A 17,263-nucleotide genomic window follows, 5' to 3' on the forward strand; every position below is an offset into this window, starting at 1 on the left:
AAAGGCTGCCGTTTATTGACATTTGTAGAATACAAATTTGTATAAAGTGTTTTGTGAGCAAAATAAAATAAACAAATTATGTAGAAGTCGTTGCCTATAAAGTTTGCAAGTGACCTAATAAACCCCAATGTTTAAAATTGTAGTATATATATGTTAACTATATATAGATATATATATATATCCTATCATATTTTATATATTATATATATATATTATATATATATATATATATATATATATATATATATATATATATATATATATCTATATATATATATTTTTATTTAACATGTAATTCAACTAATATATCTACAGCTCAAATTGCAGCAGGGATGTAGAAATATTTGCTCCAAATAAATGTGGCCAACGGTTCAATCAAGAGAAGCTTCGATGGAAATGTCAGTAACAAGCTGCTTCAGGGGCATTGATACGCGCATTGTACCTGTGTCTGTCACCCAGGTCAACCCTGCTTTATCAATAGCAGTGTGAGATCGCGTACCCGACCTGCATGACTCCGGGTCCTGCCTGGGTAGGTTCTGACCTGGGTAGATCATGCCAGTGTGAAAGGGTCTTTTTTTTTTTTTTTTTTTTTTTTTTTTTTAATATTGTTTTGATATGAGAATCTGTAACTGAATTTTCCAAATTGGTGCCCAACAGTGGGTTTGTTACGCTCTTAAAAAAAGATGTAGAAATTGAATAATAGTATTTTCAAAGTCTATTGTCTGTTACCTTTTGACAGCATTCGGAACTGGTGTCTTTTGTAAGGTTGGGTTAGGGTTCTCAATTTTTAATCAGACATTTGCATTATTTATTTGTTTATTTATTTTTACTGTTAACACAGAATTGATTTATTTTGTTAAGAAGCTTCTTCAGCTACTTGCTATCTATACAGTATAAATGGTGTTTCCTTTTTTCATTCCATTAATATTCAAATAGCCTAAGCCTTAATTCCCTGTATGTAGGTTGTATAAATGCAAAATTACAAATATTATCGTCTATGTTTTTAAATATCTTGAGTTATTTGAGTCTGAAGAAAAATAAATAAATAATAATCAACAATTAATAAATAAATGGGTAGCCTTGGATGAAGGCATCAGCTAAATAATAATGTCAAGTTACCCATTACAGTATGCAACAAGGGAGTAATAATGTGCAACTAAATTGAGGGATACTAACTTATTTATGAATACTGCTAACTTCAGTATCAAAAGATAATAAATTAAATAAAGGATTAATCTTTAAACTTTGGTTGATAATATGTGGCTGTTTGCTGCATTCTTCCATAGTTCAGCTATCTGTGCACTCAACTCCTTTAGAATACATACTTTGCTTACATTCCAGTTTGTTTATTAGCTTCCAAAGGTAATTTTTAGTGGGGTGGTTCCAACATTTTGCACACTACTCTGTGTAACGTGTGTGAGTTAAAGCAGTAGGGGTATATTTAAGTTGAGTGAAAGAATATTTTGCATTAATTTAATCGTGTTTTCATAGCAAATCTGTTACTTTTTCAGTCAGTCTTGTATTACAGAGGACTGAATGGTCCTACAGTCAATTCGTCGTCTTGTTGGTCTTGCCTTGCTGTGAGCAGTGTTGAAATAAAGCTCCTTCATTGCACTAACTGAGTACTTTGTCAGACATTATAAGCACATGCTTAAACCATGCAAAAATGTGCCAGAATGCACAATTTTTATCCCTTTTTTCAAAATGTTCCCAGTGGGAGGGTAGACCCCTCCCCGCCACACTCGCCCCACTCGCCACAATGCACCTAAATGACATTGGTGTCCCTACTACCTTGTAAGTGCCACATACTTCAAAACCAGCCCTGCCCATGCATATGTGTTAGACCTTTCAAGTTCCACTTCAATACACTGATAATCTGAGAAATACTACACAGCTACACATTGAAGATAGAGATTTCAGTCCAGTGAGCTTTAACCAGACATGGTAACTTTTTGAGTCTAGGGTACTTTGGCTAGATCTTAATATAGAAAGAAGAAAGTTTGTCTGCCTGTCTGTTCCTTTATGCATTCGGACCTCGCGGGGGCCAGTGCAACCAGACTTTGCACGGCCTCCTCTTTCATCCAAGGGAAGGTCGGGGGGCTATGTTTCGATCCAAAATTCTGACCCCCCCCTAGGGTACTTTCTTTAGTAACACCATGGCTGGATCACTACAGTAGCCGTGTATCTCAAATTAAAGAAACCCAAGCGCATTGTGCAACACCCAAAATCGGTAACTTGTAGGAAACCATTAGGCTTCTTTTCCCCAATTTGTCGTGCATGAAATACTGGAATATTTAATTTCCCTGGGCAACGCCGGGTACTTCAAATAGTTCAAAATAAGTTAGCATAAAAACAGAAACATGTATATGTGTACAAACCATCTAAATACAAACACCAAACAATTCACAACCATGTTATGTGACTACAGAATGGGATGTCAGGCTAAAATTACTTGTCCTACACTGATGATCAGTAAGATGAATAACATGGGCCATTGACGGTTTAGTAGCTAACGTATGTATTATTATTGTATAATATCATTATAAACATAATTTGTTGTACCATAGAATTCCTCTGCTACAGGGGCAATGGTCTTAAAAGTCTTCTGTCTCCAAATTGAAAGGGGCTGTAAAATATGTGATCTCCAGCTCACCAGTTGTTTCCCTGGATTGTTACTTAAGTTCATAGGGCATCTTTAATATCTTTCATTTTTAAAGCTATAAAACACAACCGTTGGATTACAAAAATCATGGTTAAAAATACACCAATGTAAATCAGTTGTTGGAAAGCAAATACAGAAAAACACAACAAAAGTATATACATTTATTTAAAATTTTCGAGGCATGACGTCTTCCTCCCCTGGTGCAAATGCCTTGAGAAAGGCAACCGGACCGACGAATGACACCAGATCATCCCCTGCCAGAAGAGGAAACACTGGGCATTGGTACTGGGTCAGTGCCAACGTCAACCATAACCGTGGCAGCTCTCGAAGTCTCAGCAATGCTCTGTAGAAACTCTGAGAACATTGCCACCATTTGCTGGTGTTGCTGGTGTTGCTGCCTCATCCACCTAGCCCAGTTTCGTTGACGACGACGCTCTGCTTGTTGGAACAGCATCTGTTGTCTGGCAGCGGTGGCCTGCATCTGGCGTCTCAACAGTCTTGTTTCCATGAGACTGGATTGCCTGTACTCTGCCGCTGAAGGGTACTGTTGACGTCCTACAGGTGATTAGAAATGATTATATATATATATATATATATAATATATAATATATATATATATATATATATATATATATATATGACAGACATTGAACAGTATCCATTTATCAATGAATAAAAGAACACATGATAAATACATACGCTCACTTAAAATAAAACTATTGCAGTTATATGAAAATAGACGGTGACTCACGTGCTCGGTCAGCCACAACACCAGACTGTGCGTGCAGAGCAGGAGGTGCAGGCCCACCCACCGAGGTTCCTATCTCTATGTCCTCCTCTTGCAGCTCCACAGAAGGAGCATCTGGGTTACAGAGCTCCTCCACCCATTCAGCATGCTGTGAGCCAAACTGTGACGATGCTCCGACTGCTGACTGTGACAGGGCTGGAAGAGTGGTACTAGTGCTGGAGCCTTCTTAAATGGAAAATAAAACACATACCCACAAAAAAAAAAAAAGTTTAAAGCAGCCCAAGATAAGATATTTGAATGGGCTAGCTAATACAAATGATTTACAATTTCACAAAATGTGCACAAAACCCCAGAACTAGGGAGTGTAATGGCAAGCAGGAAGTGACATTTTCCCAGTTACCTTGATTAGGAGAGGTGCAAGATGCTGCAGACATTGAGGGCTGGGAGGTGTCAATCAAGCAGGCAGTCACAGATGCTACTGCCCGCTGCCCCAACAAACAGTTCATTTCTTCCCAGAAACGAAACTGGGACCGTCCTTCTTCTCCCAAACGGGACCGTCTTGCCCGTTCCTGCAGGTAGGACTGCTTCAGTTTTTTGAATTTGTCCCTCGTTTGGGGGACTGTGCGCTCAATCCCTTGATTAGAAAGAGCATCAACTACTTTTTGGTAGACAAAACTGTTCCGTAGCTTCGGGCGATCAAGCTGCCTCATCACACCCTCTTCCCTTATTATGGATATTAACACCCGCGTTTCTTCATCGCTCCAACGGACGTAAGCTGAGGGCTGACACAGGTTTTGCTCAGACATAACTAGGAGAAATTGTATGGCAGTATAGTTATACACATTTAAACAGAGTACTTTACAACAAAGACGTTTTGACAGTTGTTTGGAAAGCTATTTGCAAGTGTATTCTGAAGTACTGTGCAGTAGCTGTAACTACCTGAATTCACAAGTCCATGATGCAGTTTATCAAACATTTTTAGTAACAGTTTTAAACAGAAAGAAAGAAACTTAGTAAATACAATCTGTATGATACTTTACAAACACATTTAGATCCATGGCATGATTAACATAATTCAAGTTTTAGGGAAGATGGATAAAAAAGTGCAGTTATCTGCATCACCAATCTGATAAGGAAAATACTGCAAACAAAAAATGGAACTTCCCTGTTGCCATCTTTGGACCATAGTAACTTACCTATTCCCACGTGACTTTTATAGTAGCTTTAGGCAAGGCACTTGAACGGGCTAAGTGGGCGTTGACTTAACGAGCGCTTGATTCTCACGAGTAAATGAGACTTCCCCATTAAAATACTGCGGCCGTTGTTTGGAAAGGGGTATTGCTGCAGAACTAAGGCTCACACAGTGCTGCGTGCCGCAACTCATAATATACGTCACCATTATATGCTACAGCCCGATCACATGATATTATGGGTGATACATTTAGGTAGTAAAACGAAGTTCTTTTCATAACATTAATCTAACCCTAAACCTAAGGTTCGTGGAGTATTATGGTCACGTGGTAGGGGTGTTGAGGGTGAAAGATGCACTACCTAATTTACGAGCTACGCTATTAGCCTGTTTTGCTGCGGTATAACAATACTAATCTTTATTTTTATATAGCGCCTTCCATAGTGGGCCACCATCACAAGATTCGAGACTAGGGTGTGTGAACTATGTATCAGCTGCAGAGTCACTTAACAAAGTATCATCCGAAAGACGGAGCACAAGAAGGTTAAGTGACTTGCTCAGGGTCACACAATGAGAGTGGCTGAGCTGGGATTTGAACCGGAGACCGCCTGTTTGTAAGGCCCGTTTCTTTAACCACTGGGGCATGTTCACGAGTTTTTGACTTTGCGTGGAAACAAACCATTACATGTAAACTGGTCCATTGTTCATAGGATCATAACAACAGCGTTAGGGTTGTTTTTTTTCCAAACTCACCTGTTATAAGGCTACGTTAGCGTTTTCAAACTGAAAACGCTAACGTGATATATTTGATATTGAATGCATGTTATTTATGTTGAAAAACAGCACCTTTGGGAAGTACTGTGCTACGTGTACTGCCTGTATTTTGAAGAATGCGTTTTACTGTACTCCCCCAAAATAATTAGAATAACTGACCGCTCCCCACTAGTCTCAGCGGTTTGTTTTGGGCACTACAGGCTAAAAAAGATAACATTGAAATTTTGTCGGATCATAGTCAAATGCTATCCTAATTGCAATATTTAAATGAGGACCCTAACATAAATAATGCAGCTACTGTTATGTAAACGGTAATATATATATATATATAATATAGATAGAGAGGAGAGAGAGGCGAGACTATCTCTCTCTCGAGAGAGAGCGGAATCTAGATATTGAACTAATTATATAATATATCATATATCTATATATATATATATATATCTATAACATTAAATTACTGGTACGACTAGTTTTCTTGGAATCGTCCCTTGTAAATTTACAATGTCGTTAGCATGGTAAAAGTTGTTCAAACTTGTCAAATGGCATCATAGCCATAATAGACTCTTTATACTACGGGTGCCCTTCTCCCTCACAAGAAAACAAACTTTCACTTGAGCATCATAGCCATAGGTGACTCTTTTTTATATATATAAACGAGGTTGTTTTTTAATATTCAGTTTAACTGATGAATAATACTTCACTTATTAAACATTACCAGTCATGAAAATATAAAATAGTTAATTATCTGTGTCCGTTTTTAAAAAGTGGAAAAAATGTTACCCCTTCTCTTAGTTGAGCAGTAGTTTGTTCCAGTGAGGAGGCGTTGGTTTACTTTCAATGGGAAGTCCTGATTTGCCATTCACTTACAGAAATAAAACAGTTACACTATTATTTCCAGGGAAACGGGACGCTCCAAAACACAGCCACACCCTTTCCGTTTAAGTGAACAAATACTAGTGGACAGTACTGTTACAAAATCTTAAGTGCTCGCAGAGTTGGTTAGTGCAGTAAGAGGTTGTTGGAAGGTGGCGGAGACTTTACAAGCAACATCAACAAATTCATATTATTTAGGGTCCACCTGTATACACTGCAGAACTTGCAAAGAGATATTAAATATATTGCTATTAAACATATTGTTGTGGAATAAGGTGCAAGTGCTTTCTGCAGACGTGCGGAGTTTAATAGTTTATTGTGTAAATTGAAAACAAGCTAGGTACACAATGACAGACGATGAAGAGGCGGAGGCGCCAAGTTTTTCAAAAGATGAAAGAGTAACATTTGTTGGAAATCGACTTTGTCAGTCGTTTAAAATAAAAGTTGACAAATGGGACAAATATATTACAGTGGACGAAAACCAGAAAGCTCTAGCAGATTTTTTTGAAAAAGACACGAATGAATTGTTGGTATTCAACATTACTCCAGCAGGTCTATTGATTTCTTCTCAGGCGGTAAGTCAAATAATGCCGATAGTATGTTTTACAGCTTATACTGATGTCATTATTCAACCTTATGAAGTTATCTTGTAAAATATAAGGACATTTCATTGCCATTTTGAATAGGTGTTAATAGTGTACAGCTGCAGGCTCCATGGTTAGCCAAGAAGTGACTTATAACAAACAACACACTAGAAAAATGTTTCCAATTTCAAACCGATTTGTATTCATAAAAACGTCATGTGTTTAAAGTTTTGTGAATGTATAGTGCCTGATGTTGCAAAACACAGTAGTTGTTTCATTGTTATTTATGTATTTTTGTATGTGTGTCTCTGTTTAGGTCCCAGCTAATTTGAAAAATAAATCTGTGTACATGATCAAAAAGAGGGCTGACATCATCATTCTTTCAGACAATTATAAGGAAGATCTTTTATTTGGGGAGGTCTCTGGAACACTGCTGGGACAGATGACAGATGTTCTTGAGAAGGTAATCCATTGGTCTGCTTTCAGTATATGAAAAAAAAGTTGCTGACACTTTCTGCTTGATAGTTTTCCTCCATACAAGCAAGCCTGTCTTAAACTGACAACTCTGATCAACATTAATTTTTAGAAAGAGGTTTGATTGAACTTTGACATTGTAAAGTCGTGACTATTTCATCTATTATATATTATATATATATAGATAAGATCTATAATATATATATTATATATATATATCTTTTGAGATAATATCAAAAGACTATATCTATAGTATATTTCTGACTCTTCAAATCAAAAGACCTGCTAGAGTAATGTTGAATGCCAATTCAAATTTTTCAAAAATATATATATATCCGTAAACCATTTAATCACAAAGTATGTATGAGCAAGCCATTTTATTTAGGTCTCTATTGCATCATCAGGGCCACAAAGAGTCCCCTTTCACAAAGCAGCTTGTAATTTTCTACAGTACAGGAAATCTCTTGAAGCAGTTGGTGTCATGGTGACAGTGCTGGAATGGCCAAAAAGCCAGCCCTGTTCTAAAGCTATAAAGTTAGCCATTGATGCTTAGGAGCCAGAAACATTTGAAAAACAAATACACTTTTTACTATAACTAAACAAACAAATACCTACTGGATTGTGTTGTGAGTGCTGGGCTTGTATTTTAAACTTGTAGATGATTGATAGATTATGTTCTTTGTAGAATTCCAGACACTAAATTCATTAAGGAAGAGGCTAAGTAAAAAAAAAAAAAAAAAAAAAAAAGTACTTTGTATTCTTTTAAAATAAAGATAAAATAATATTCCCCAAAGGCAAGTATAGCTGTACTGCAAATCCGCTTTTTGCAACACAGCCTTATTGTGTAGTCACTAGCCCGCTTACAATTCATGTTAAGACAGAACCTTCTTTCATGGGGTAAATGAGAACTTTTAATAGAAATACCGGTATTTTGTCAGAAACAAGAATATAGAATTGTAAAAGAATTGTTTAATGTAAATTGTTGATTACACATTTATAATCGCTCCATAAATCCCACAAACTCCAGATTTAGATTTTTTTAATGAAATGCAGTGTTTACTTTTGTCTAATCAATCTTATGCTAGGCAGGGTTGTTGTGCAACAAGCCACAGGTTTATTTGCTCTCCTGCACAGCAAAACTGCAACAGTACAGCAGTATCACAGCAGTGGCACCTGTTAACTATGTTTAATAGTGTATCAATATTAGGGCCTGGCTTCTTTGAGACAACATTTAAATAAATTCCACTGACAGAATTAAACTTAATTGTAGCACATGCAAATAAATGTATATTTTCAAAACAAGATGTGACAAAAAAAAAAGTTACTGATAAGTGTATGGATGTGTGTGTAGGGCCCTGAAAAGCTGGAACACAACGATTCAGATCTGAGAGCAGATTGTTAAAGTTGTTTATTGAACACAGCAGAGCTCTGGAGAGACAATCAAACACGTTCAATGGGGCAGTAAATTGCTCTCCAGTTATATCCTTAAGGGACGGCTTCATACATTGTGTTAGTACCAATCAGTAGTCACTACGCAGGAAGAAATATATGTAACGTTCTGCACGCAGCTGTGTTAGTAAATAACAATAACACTATCAGCATATTAACAGTTTGCATAAGTAACCTTGAACATTCTCCACAGGGGTTGCATCACTCAGGGCCGGCACTTCATCGATTTATCTTTTATTTAACCAGAACAGTTTTGCACAAATTCCACACTTTGTAATCTTCCATTGTTCTTGCACTCTTTGTACAAGTCAAATGCAAGTCAATTGCTGGAATTTTTCCATGTTCTTAGTCTCTTCGTTGCGCATGTGCGGTTAGCCAGAAAAGCAAATTACTGTGTGTGTGTGTGTGTGTGTATTTATATATGTATATATATATATATATATATATATATATATATATATATATATATATATATATATATATATATATATATATATACACATATACACACACACACACACACACACACACACACACACCTTAACATTTGATTATTATTGTGTATTTGATATTTGTAAGATCAGATGAAAGGATATATCAGAATAGTTGTTATCTAGGTTGTTTTTCTAGGTTTTGCTTCCTGTCCTGTCAAACAAGAAGAACAACCAGAAATGGCCTCATTTCATTTCCCAAGATGTGAATCGCCATGTGGAGAATTTAAAAAGCACGGTCTGTGTTGTAAAGGGACAGGTCGTAGGACGAACAGTCCTTCCCATCCCAACCATTACAGATAGAATTGGAGATGCACAAGAGGACTGTATCAAGTAAGAATTCAGTTCTGTTGTTGATAATTATGAAGCACAAATCACATTTTTGAGTACTTGCAGTACAGGTGTCTGGGATTTTTTGTAACCTGTGTTGACAACTGTTTCATAATTTGGACATACTAGCTCATTTGATCACACTCAGTTTAAAAATCAGGCACTTTAAATGCGGGTTCAATGTGAGTTACCTTGAGCACTTCAGATAGACTTTGAAGAATATTTATAGACTGACCTGTTTGTGAACTATATGAGCAAACAGCCAGCTGTTGTGAGAATTGCTGACAAACATAAGAAACAGAAGAGACAATCCATCAGCAAGTCAGTCATGGATGCTTGATGACTTTTGGTGAAACTGGATTAGTTTGCACTGTAAAAACCAACATATAACATATCCAAAATGCTGAATTCTCTTTTATTTCAGGGAACATTTTGGTGACCTAGCAAATTCCTAATGTTTTAAATCTACCAGAATTCAATTATTCTTCTTTTAAGACAGTATTTAAAACTTACATATAACAAGATATCAGGATATTCATAGTGCAAAATAAAAAATACACAGAAACAGCAATATTAAATTGAAATAATTACTTGAGTCCATTATGGATTTATATAATGTTTTTTTTGTGTTTGTGTGTGTTGTTATTTATTATGTATTACTGTTTTATTGATCATAGATATTTGACATGTTCAATAATCACCAGAATAGTTTTACCTTTGCACTCTCACACCAAAAAAAGTGGTGTATAAAGTGTCTGTAAGATTAATTAAATGACCTTTTTTTACATAGACAAGATCACTATGACAGGACAGTGGTCCATGCAATTGAGTCCATGGTTATAAGCTGGACACATCAGATCAGAGATGTGTTAAAAGAGGACTCTGCTCAGCCTTTACTGCAGGGCTTAAATCCTGGCCCCAGAACAGAGCTGGACTTCTGGAAAGCAAGACTGGAAAATATGTTAAGCATACATGAACAGGTGCGTTCACAAGAAATACACCCTACACTGAATTGTGTATATAAATGTAAAATAAAGAAATAAATAACTGTGTAACTTCTTATTTTTGTTTGATTCCAGCTTCAAAGCCCGGTTGTCCGCAAAATTGCCAAAATATTGGAAACATCAGAAAGCAGCTATTATCCCACATTGAAAGAAATGTTTAGGGATGTCCTAGATGGTAAGAACATTTTATTTTTTTTGCATACATCAATTATTTTGTTTGCTGTCATTTGTGAGTAACTGTGAATGGATACTGTAAAGGTGTCAAGGTTGTTCATCCATAACACTTCAGACACATAATGCTGTAAGCTTCAGGGATGTTCCAAGAAGACTATCCTTTTTTGACATATTGTGAATGTATACAGCAACGACCAACTTTTGGTGTAAGTTTGTGTCAGAGTCTTTATTAAAATGATTCTTTTATTTTCAGGGCTGGTTGAGGCCCAGGATGTTGAGCTGCATTTGAGGCCGCTACACAGATATGTTGGCCTGCTGCTGGAAGAAGAGTTCCCTCAGACCCAGACTCTCATTCCTCCTCTGTTCCACACCATTTGCCTGATATGGACTCACTCCAAATTTTACAGCTTTCCTGCTCGTATTGTTGTCCTTTTACAGGAGTTCTGCAATGTACTTATCGACCAGGTACTGTAACTAAGACCCAAGATTAATTGATCTGATTGACCATTTGAGCACAATGCCTGTTGGTGTAAAACAAGCGGCCTTGGATTAGACTAGGGGTCACTGAATGAAACAGTGAATTAAACAATTACAAATTTCTTGAAAATGTCGTGTTTACCATTTCTAGTCTCTTAGGCTGTTCTGTAATTATTTTTAACACTCAGCAATCAATTGTCTTTATTAACAGTTTGTAACCATAATAGTTGAAAATAATTTATACATCTGAAACTGTAGATTAAAGGCTGACTAACATAATGATCAGTGTGAAATGAGTATAGTGGTACTACAGGAAAAGTGCTTCATAAGTGCATGCAAGGCTTTTTATTGTAGCTGCACTGACTATCAAAGCAATGTGGATATACTAGGGAACTGTATCCTTGTAACCAGGTGTTTTGCATTAGAGTGTTTTTGTATTTTCTTTATAAAACATTTCAGCTTTGGTTCTTGTGCTCATGGCCACTTTTTTGGTTCTCCTTCTACTATTTTAAATTCGACTTTCAACGCCTCTCTGAAACAGGAAGAGAAGTATTAAGTTTGTGCACACCCGTGTATTGAAATTTGTAACTGTCAGTGTGGAACAATAAAGATGGTACTGGACTATAGTAGCAGAACTTAATCAAATAGTACAGTCACTTTTTGTATGTATGTGTGTGTGTATGTGTATCCTAGGCTATAATTTACTTATCCCCGGAAGAACTTCTTAAAGGAGAAACAGAAGAGACTCTGGAACACGTTCAAGTAACTGTAAACCTCTTCAAGGCTTTCAAGGAGGCGTTTGCGTGTCACAGGGACAGGCTGCCCAGCTTCGTCCCTGGTGGAATGGAGTTCAAGCCCTGGGATTTCCATTCCCAGATGGTATTTGCACGATTCGACAGGTTTCTTGCCCGCTTACACCAGGTGGAGGTAATGTGTCCCAATATATATAGCTTGGTAGCTTCACTGCATTTCCACTCGCAATAAAACTAATACACCAAATAAAAATCAGCACCTCCAAAAAATGTCAGATGTATTTCAGAGGGGAAATATGTGTGGTAACGGTTTATTATTATTATTATTATTATTTATTATTATTATTATTATTATTTTTAGAGAATTGAATCAAACTTGAGTATCGCTAACTCATAGCGATGGTGTTATTCCATGTTTTTGCTAGAAAATAGAGTATGGCTCAAACTGTAATGAAATTGTATGTGTGTGTGTCTCTATCTATATATATATATATATATATATATATATATATATATATATATATATATATATATATATAGATAGACAGACAGACAGACAGACAGACAGTAGGATAGTTAATTTTACCAGTTTATTATTTTACATGAATCAACTCATGTAAAGGACCTTTTACATCTTGTGGGGTTTTACCAGTTCATATTCATTTTGTTTAACTTTAGGACCTGTTCATCAACATCTTGGAGTTCCAGAAGTTGGAGAAGCTGGAGTTTGGAGGGATTAAAGGAAAAGTTTTGAGTGAACAAGTTAGCATGATGAATGATGAGTTTTTGGAATGCTGCAAAGTTTTTAAGGACAGCAATTATGATCCATTGGATTACAACAGTCAGGTAATATCATGTTTCGTATTACCAGCATTTTGATTAGTTATTAAAGTTCTTAACACAATCTAAAATGTGCACACACCAATGTGTTAAATACACATGAACTGAATGTAATGGTCACAGTGGGTCTGCTGAGCTGTTCAAGCATTATGTTAATTTCACAGATGTTTTTCCCTAAACTAAATGCAATACAGTGGCATGATTTTGAATGCACTGTATTAAGAACACAAAGTCAAGTTGTGGGGTACCTGTGCTGCATGCTAATGGTATGTATGTGGCATATTTATCTTAATGTAGCCTTTTGGCTGTATGAACACTGACATCATTTCCAATGCTGTAAACTGATTGTGAAAACCTCAAAAAACAATCAGTAACAGCCTTTGAACTGCTGTTTGTGTACACATCCTCTTTAAATAAGACTCAACTCACAGTGTTAGGAGTGTGCAACAGTTGTTGTTTTAAGTTGCTGTATTAAGAGTCACTAGAGTTTGGACAGAGACTTGCCCTAACTTGTGAGAGTCTGCGCGTCTGGCATCATTTTTACTGCTCCACTTTCATTCATCATTCTGTTGCTGTGATCTCCAAATAAGACTTGGTATTGTCCTTCAATTTGATCCTGTATCAAATTCCTGATTGAATAACCCCTTGGATTGCATTTAGTTTCAGTGTCTTAGTTTAGTTAAGAAACTATTACGTGCTATTATGTGTGTTATTTGCATTTTCAAATGCATATGATGGAACTAAACAGTTTCTAAACTATGCAACAATGAATTTGCTTGTCTGGAGTGAAGTACAGTATAGCTTAAACAGTAAGCGCTTTCACTTCAAGCTAATATTAAGATTTAAAGCACACCAGCAGTCACAATACATCCTTCCTTTCCCCTTACTACAAGTGTCCTGCTCTGGAGGGTGTAGTAGCTATACTAAGCCCTTATTCTTCAGATGGGCTTTTTTAGAACTATAAAATTGATGGAGTCTTTTTAACTAAGTCAGAATGGCCAAGTTATGTTTCTTGTATATATTATTATTATTGTTATTGAACAAATCCACAGAAGGGAGTGCGCATTGTAAAAGGAGTATCTGGTAGGGATCTGTATGTTCTGATAAGAGCAGTCATTGTGATTTACTTTGTGTCATAGCTGTACTTGTAATCAGAAGGACTTATCTTTGTTGTAGGTAACAGTATGTATGTAATAACGTCTGGCTGTTTAGTCATTAGTTAAACAAGAGCAGTTAACAACCCCCATAGTAAATAATAAATACTGTAGTAACACTGTTGCTATAATGCAGCAAGCACTATTTACAGTATCCCTGAAATTAGCATGGAACTAAGATACTAAGGAAAGATACTGCATTAACTGGAAGCAGTTACAATTGTGGCATACCAAATTAATGTTATACATCCCTGTCTTTTTGTGTCAAACCCATACATTATAAACATTGGATCAATATCAAGTAACTAGTGTTGTCTCCCAGCGGTGCTCTTAACTACTGTCAAGAAATCAGTATCCCCCATCAATGATGGATGTTGTAAAACTCAACTTGTAATTATCTCTTTACTGTTACCAGACCTTTTACAAGCCACTGTTAATTAAGATGGTGGCTTGCAGTACATGTGTTGCACACAATGTACAGTAGCTGAAAACTATTTCTATTTAACTAGATCGATGGCATAATTTTAAACAAAAAAAAGCAGTTACACACTGAAGAAAAAGTGTACTGTTAAGTCTGAAGGGTCACCGAAGGGGTTAGTCTTATTCTAATATTGTATCGGGTTTTGCCTTTTCTGTAGGAATTTGAATATGACTATCATGTTTTTAAAGAGAAAATACTAGACTTGGACAGACGCCTTGCCACAATTCTGTACTTGGCATTTAAGGACTGCTCTGGTTTGGAATCTGCTTTTAAGGTAAGATGCTTGAACTGATGCTGGGACATTTGCTTCAATCAGTCATGTAGTCGGGACTTAATTCTGTGCTCAAAGAACAGAACACTGGTAGAACGACTGCTTGTTTAATTCTAGCTTGTTGCTTTGTATACATCTTAAGTAAAACAATTTCTGTGTACCCCAAAAACGACGGGCCTGATTTTTGTTCTATGTGCACCATTTCTAGCATGGTGTGCATGCTATAAGAAACAAACCAGAGTGCCTGCACCGTACTGTAACCATACTGTATATGTAACTGTGACAGAGCAGCATCACGGCCCAGGCGGGTTACTGGCAGGAATTAGACTCAGAGACAGGAAGCTGCAGTTTTAAATCACTGTTGTGCACTTTATTAAACACAAAAGAAACAAACAAAACAGGTACAAGTAAACAGGGCACATGGGCCAAAATAAACCTCGCATGTAAGCTGAGTAGTTGCCTTCACTACAGTTCAAAACAATGGATTGTTCTTCCTTTTTATACATGTGGCCACTCCCCAGTTAGCACTCAATTACCTAATTTGTGAATGGCCACACCTGTGAGATTTAACCCCATCCCTGCCAACCTTGCATTCCCACACACTATTTACATGTTAGGGCTGTTGCCCTGCCACACTAATACATTAATGTTATACTAACATCTGTTAATTCAGTAACATAAGAGAATGTGTAATATCTATATGGTGATGTTGATCTCTCTAAAAACTCTTTGTCAGGGATACAGTGCAGTACAGTGTAGATTCCTTTATATGTAAACTGGGGGTGCAAAATCATACTTAAGTAAAATGGGGAAAAAAAAATGTATATGTTATAAATCTAGTACCAAACAAGCCAGCATAAAAAAATGTGAGCACACTGACATACTTGCATTGTGCAAACAGAATACAAGTGTGTACGGTAAGAGTGGTTGCAGTATATCTTGGTTTTAACCTTTCTGAATTTAATTTGTTATAGTTGGTTGCTGTGTTTGGTTGCTTCCTGGAGAGGCCTGTTGTTAAGGAGATCTTTAGCCCTAACTACGGAGTACTGGTTCAGATGTTCAACCTGGAACTGGACAGGTGCAAACAACTATATGACACCCACATCCAGGTAATGGATATTTATAATACTAGTAATAATAATAATTATTAGAATCATGTGGATTACTAACAACTGTTGTGTACAATAATGTGTTGTTGTGTACACATTATTGTACACAACAACACAGGACAGTACTGCAGCAACCTCTTCTTGTTAAAATCCTTATAGCAGAAATGTAAGCCTGCACCTTCCTATAACGGGTTCTACTGCAGCAGTTAATAATAAATGCTGTGTTGTTGGTTTGGTACAGATGGAAAAGGGTGTGAAGGTAGTAAACAAGAACATGCCAGCAACTTCGGGGTGCCTGCAATGGGCAAAAGAGCTTAAGGAACGAATTCAAACTCCTTGGTCAAACTTTAAGTTCATTCACCACCCGTAAGTCTTAAACATAAGCTGTGTAACTCTACTAACAAACATGTCCTATATTGATGTTAAGATTCTATGTGTTATCTGTTTCTAAGAAATACTTTTTTCTGGTAACACTTTAAAAGAAGTTTAATTTATTAAGCAGGTTTTTATTTTGAATAGTGCATGAACAATTGATAGGGAGTAATACAAATTCAAACAAATAAACAATAATTAATAGTGCAGTCATATTTATATAAAGAACCCTTAGTCTGTTCATGATGAATTACTGCAATGTTCTGTAAGGTTTTGGGGTTTCTTCTTCTGTTTACTGTCTGCTGTAGTTTAATACTTTCCTGGTCATTTATTTTGAACGTTGTCACGCTATGCATTTACTATACTGACTGTTCTGTAATTTTCCTAGCAGAAAATAATAATCTGTTCATTGAGTTATCTGTTTGTGTTTCAATAGAAATGTAGAAGGAGTAGAAGCAGGTGTGGTCTACCAGAAATACTTAGAGATGCTGACTTTATTGGATGAGTATGAGGAGCAGATCTACTCGGGATGGACGTGTGGAGTGGATGAAGTGTGCCAGTTCAACTTGGATCAACCACTAATCAAACGAGAATCTCACAGTGGGCTGCTGTTTGTGAATTTCGATCCTAAGGTAAAGTTGAATTCTAATTTAGATTTCTGATTTACGTTAGAGTCATATTATATACTGTAAGAAAGTGTAGGCACTTCTCCAGAAGGGTAATGTTAGTTCCGAGCTACTGTCACTAATCGTTGGATTGGATTTTCTTTGTAGCTTGTAGGTGTCCTCCGAGAAGTCAAGTATCTTCATATGCTGAACATGACAAGTATTCCTGAAGCAGCCCTGACCATATCTGAACAGAGAGACATGCTAGCTAAGGTTGGTAGGCATACATTTTAATTGGTCTTTTGACCATTAAAAATCTTTATCTTGTGATCATGACAGTCATTTGAGATGTTGAGATCCCAGGTTTGTTTATCCCTATACTTACCCACTTATCAGCACAGTGGGTTTAGTTGTGGGATCCTCTTTTGATTTGGGCCTTTTATTATG

General features: G+C 36.5%; 2 protein-coding genes across 3 annotated transcripts in view; one reads left to right on the top strand and one right to left on the bottom strand.

Annotated features, from left to right (window-relative positions):
• Nucleotides 1-2,495: 2,495 nt before the first annotated feature.
• On the bottom strand, nt 2,496-4,424 carry LOC121308794. Of its 2 annotated transcripts, none has more exons than XM_041241444.1 (3): nt 3,811-4,424; nt 3,414-3,632; nt 2,496-3,217 (listed from the first exon to the last, which is right to left on the bottom strand). In XM_041241444.1, the coding sequence occupies exons 1-3, from the start codon at nt 4,214-4,216 to the stop codon at nt 2,910-2,912; spliced, it is 933 nt and encodes a 310-aa protein (XP_041097378.1). In that variant the 5' UTR covers nt 4,217-4,424; the 3' UTR covers nt 2,496-2,909. The 2 variants fall into 2 exon arrangements, with proteins under 2 accessions (XP_041097378.1, XP_041097368.1); XM_041241434.1 differs by having other exon boundaries at nt 3,414-3,635.
• A 1,944-nt stretch (nt 4,425-6,368) lies between these two features.
• Nucleotides 6,369-17,263, top strand: part of LOC121313602 (dynein heavy chain 11, axonemal-like) — a 69,042-nt gene continuing 58,147 nt past the window's right edge. Inside the window, exons 1-13 of the mRNA XM_041246303.1 lie at nt 6,369-6,824; nt 7,150-7,296; nt 9,387-9,580; nt 10,368-10,557; nt 10,657-10,756; nt 11,009-11,220; nt 11,926-12,159; nt 12,663-12,830; nt 14,617-14,733; nt 15,705-15,839; nt 16,081-16,205; nt 16,648-16,843; nt 16,985-17,089. Coding sequence (XP_041102237.1) covers nt 6,597-6,824; nt 7,150-7,296; nt 9,387-9,580; nt 10,368-10,557; nt 10,657-10,756; nt 11,009-11,220; nt 11,926-12,159; nt 12,663-12,830; nt 14,617-14,733; nt 15,705-15,839; nt 16,081-16,205; nt 16,648-16,843; nt 16,985-17,089 — 2,151 coding nt within the window. The 5' untranslated portion in view covers nt 6,369-6,596. The remainder of the gene's footprint in view (nt 6,825-7,149; nt 7,297-9,386; nt 9,581-10,367; nt 10,558-10,656; nt 10,757-11,008; nt 11,221-11,925; nt 12,160-12,662; nt 12,831-14,616; nt 14,734-15,704; nt 15,840-16,080; nt 16,206-16,647; nt 16,844-16,984; nt 17,090-17,263) is intronic.

This window comes from Polyodon spathula, chromosome 3 (genome assembly GCF_017654505.1).
Source record: "Polyodon spathula isolate WHYD16114869_AA chromosome 3, ASM1765450v1, whole genome shotgun sequence".
In the NCBI taxonomy this organism is placed as follows: domain Eukaryota; kingdom Metazoa; phylum Chordata; class Actinopteri; order Acipenseriformes; family Polyodontidae; genus Polyodon; species Polyodon spathula.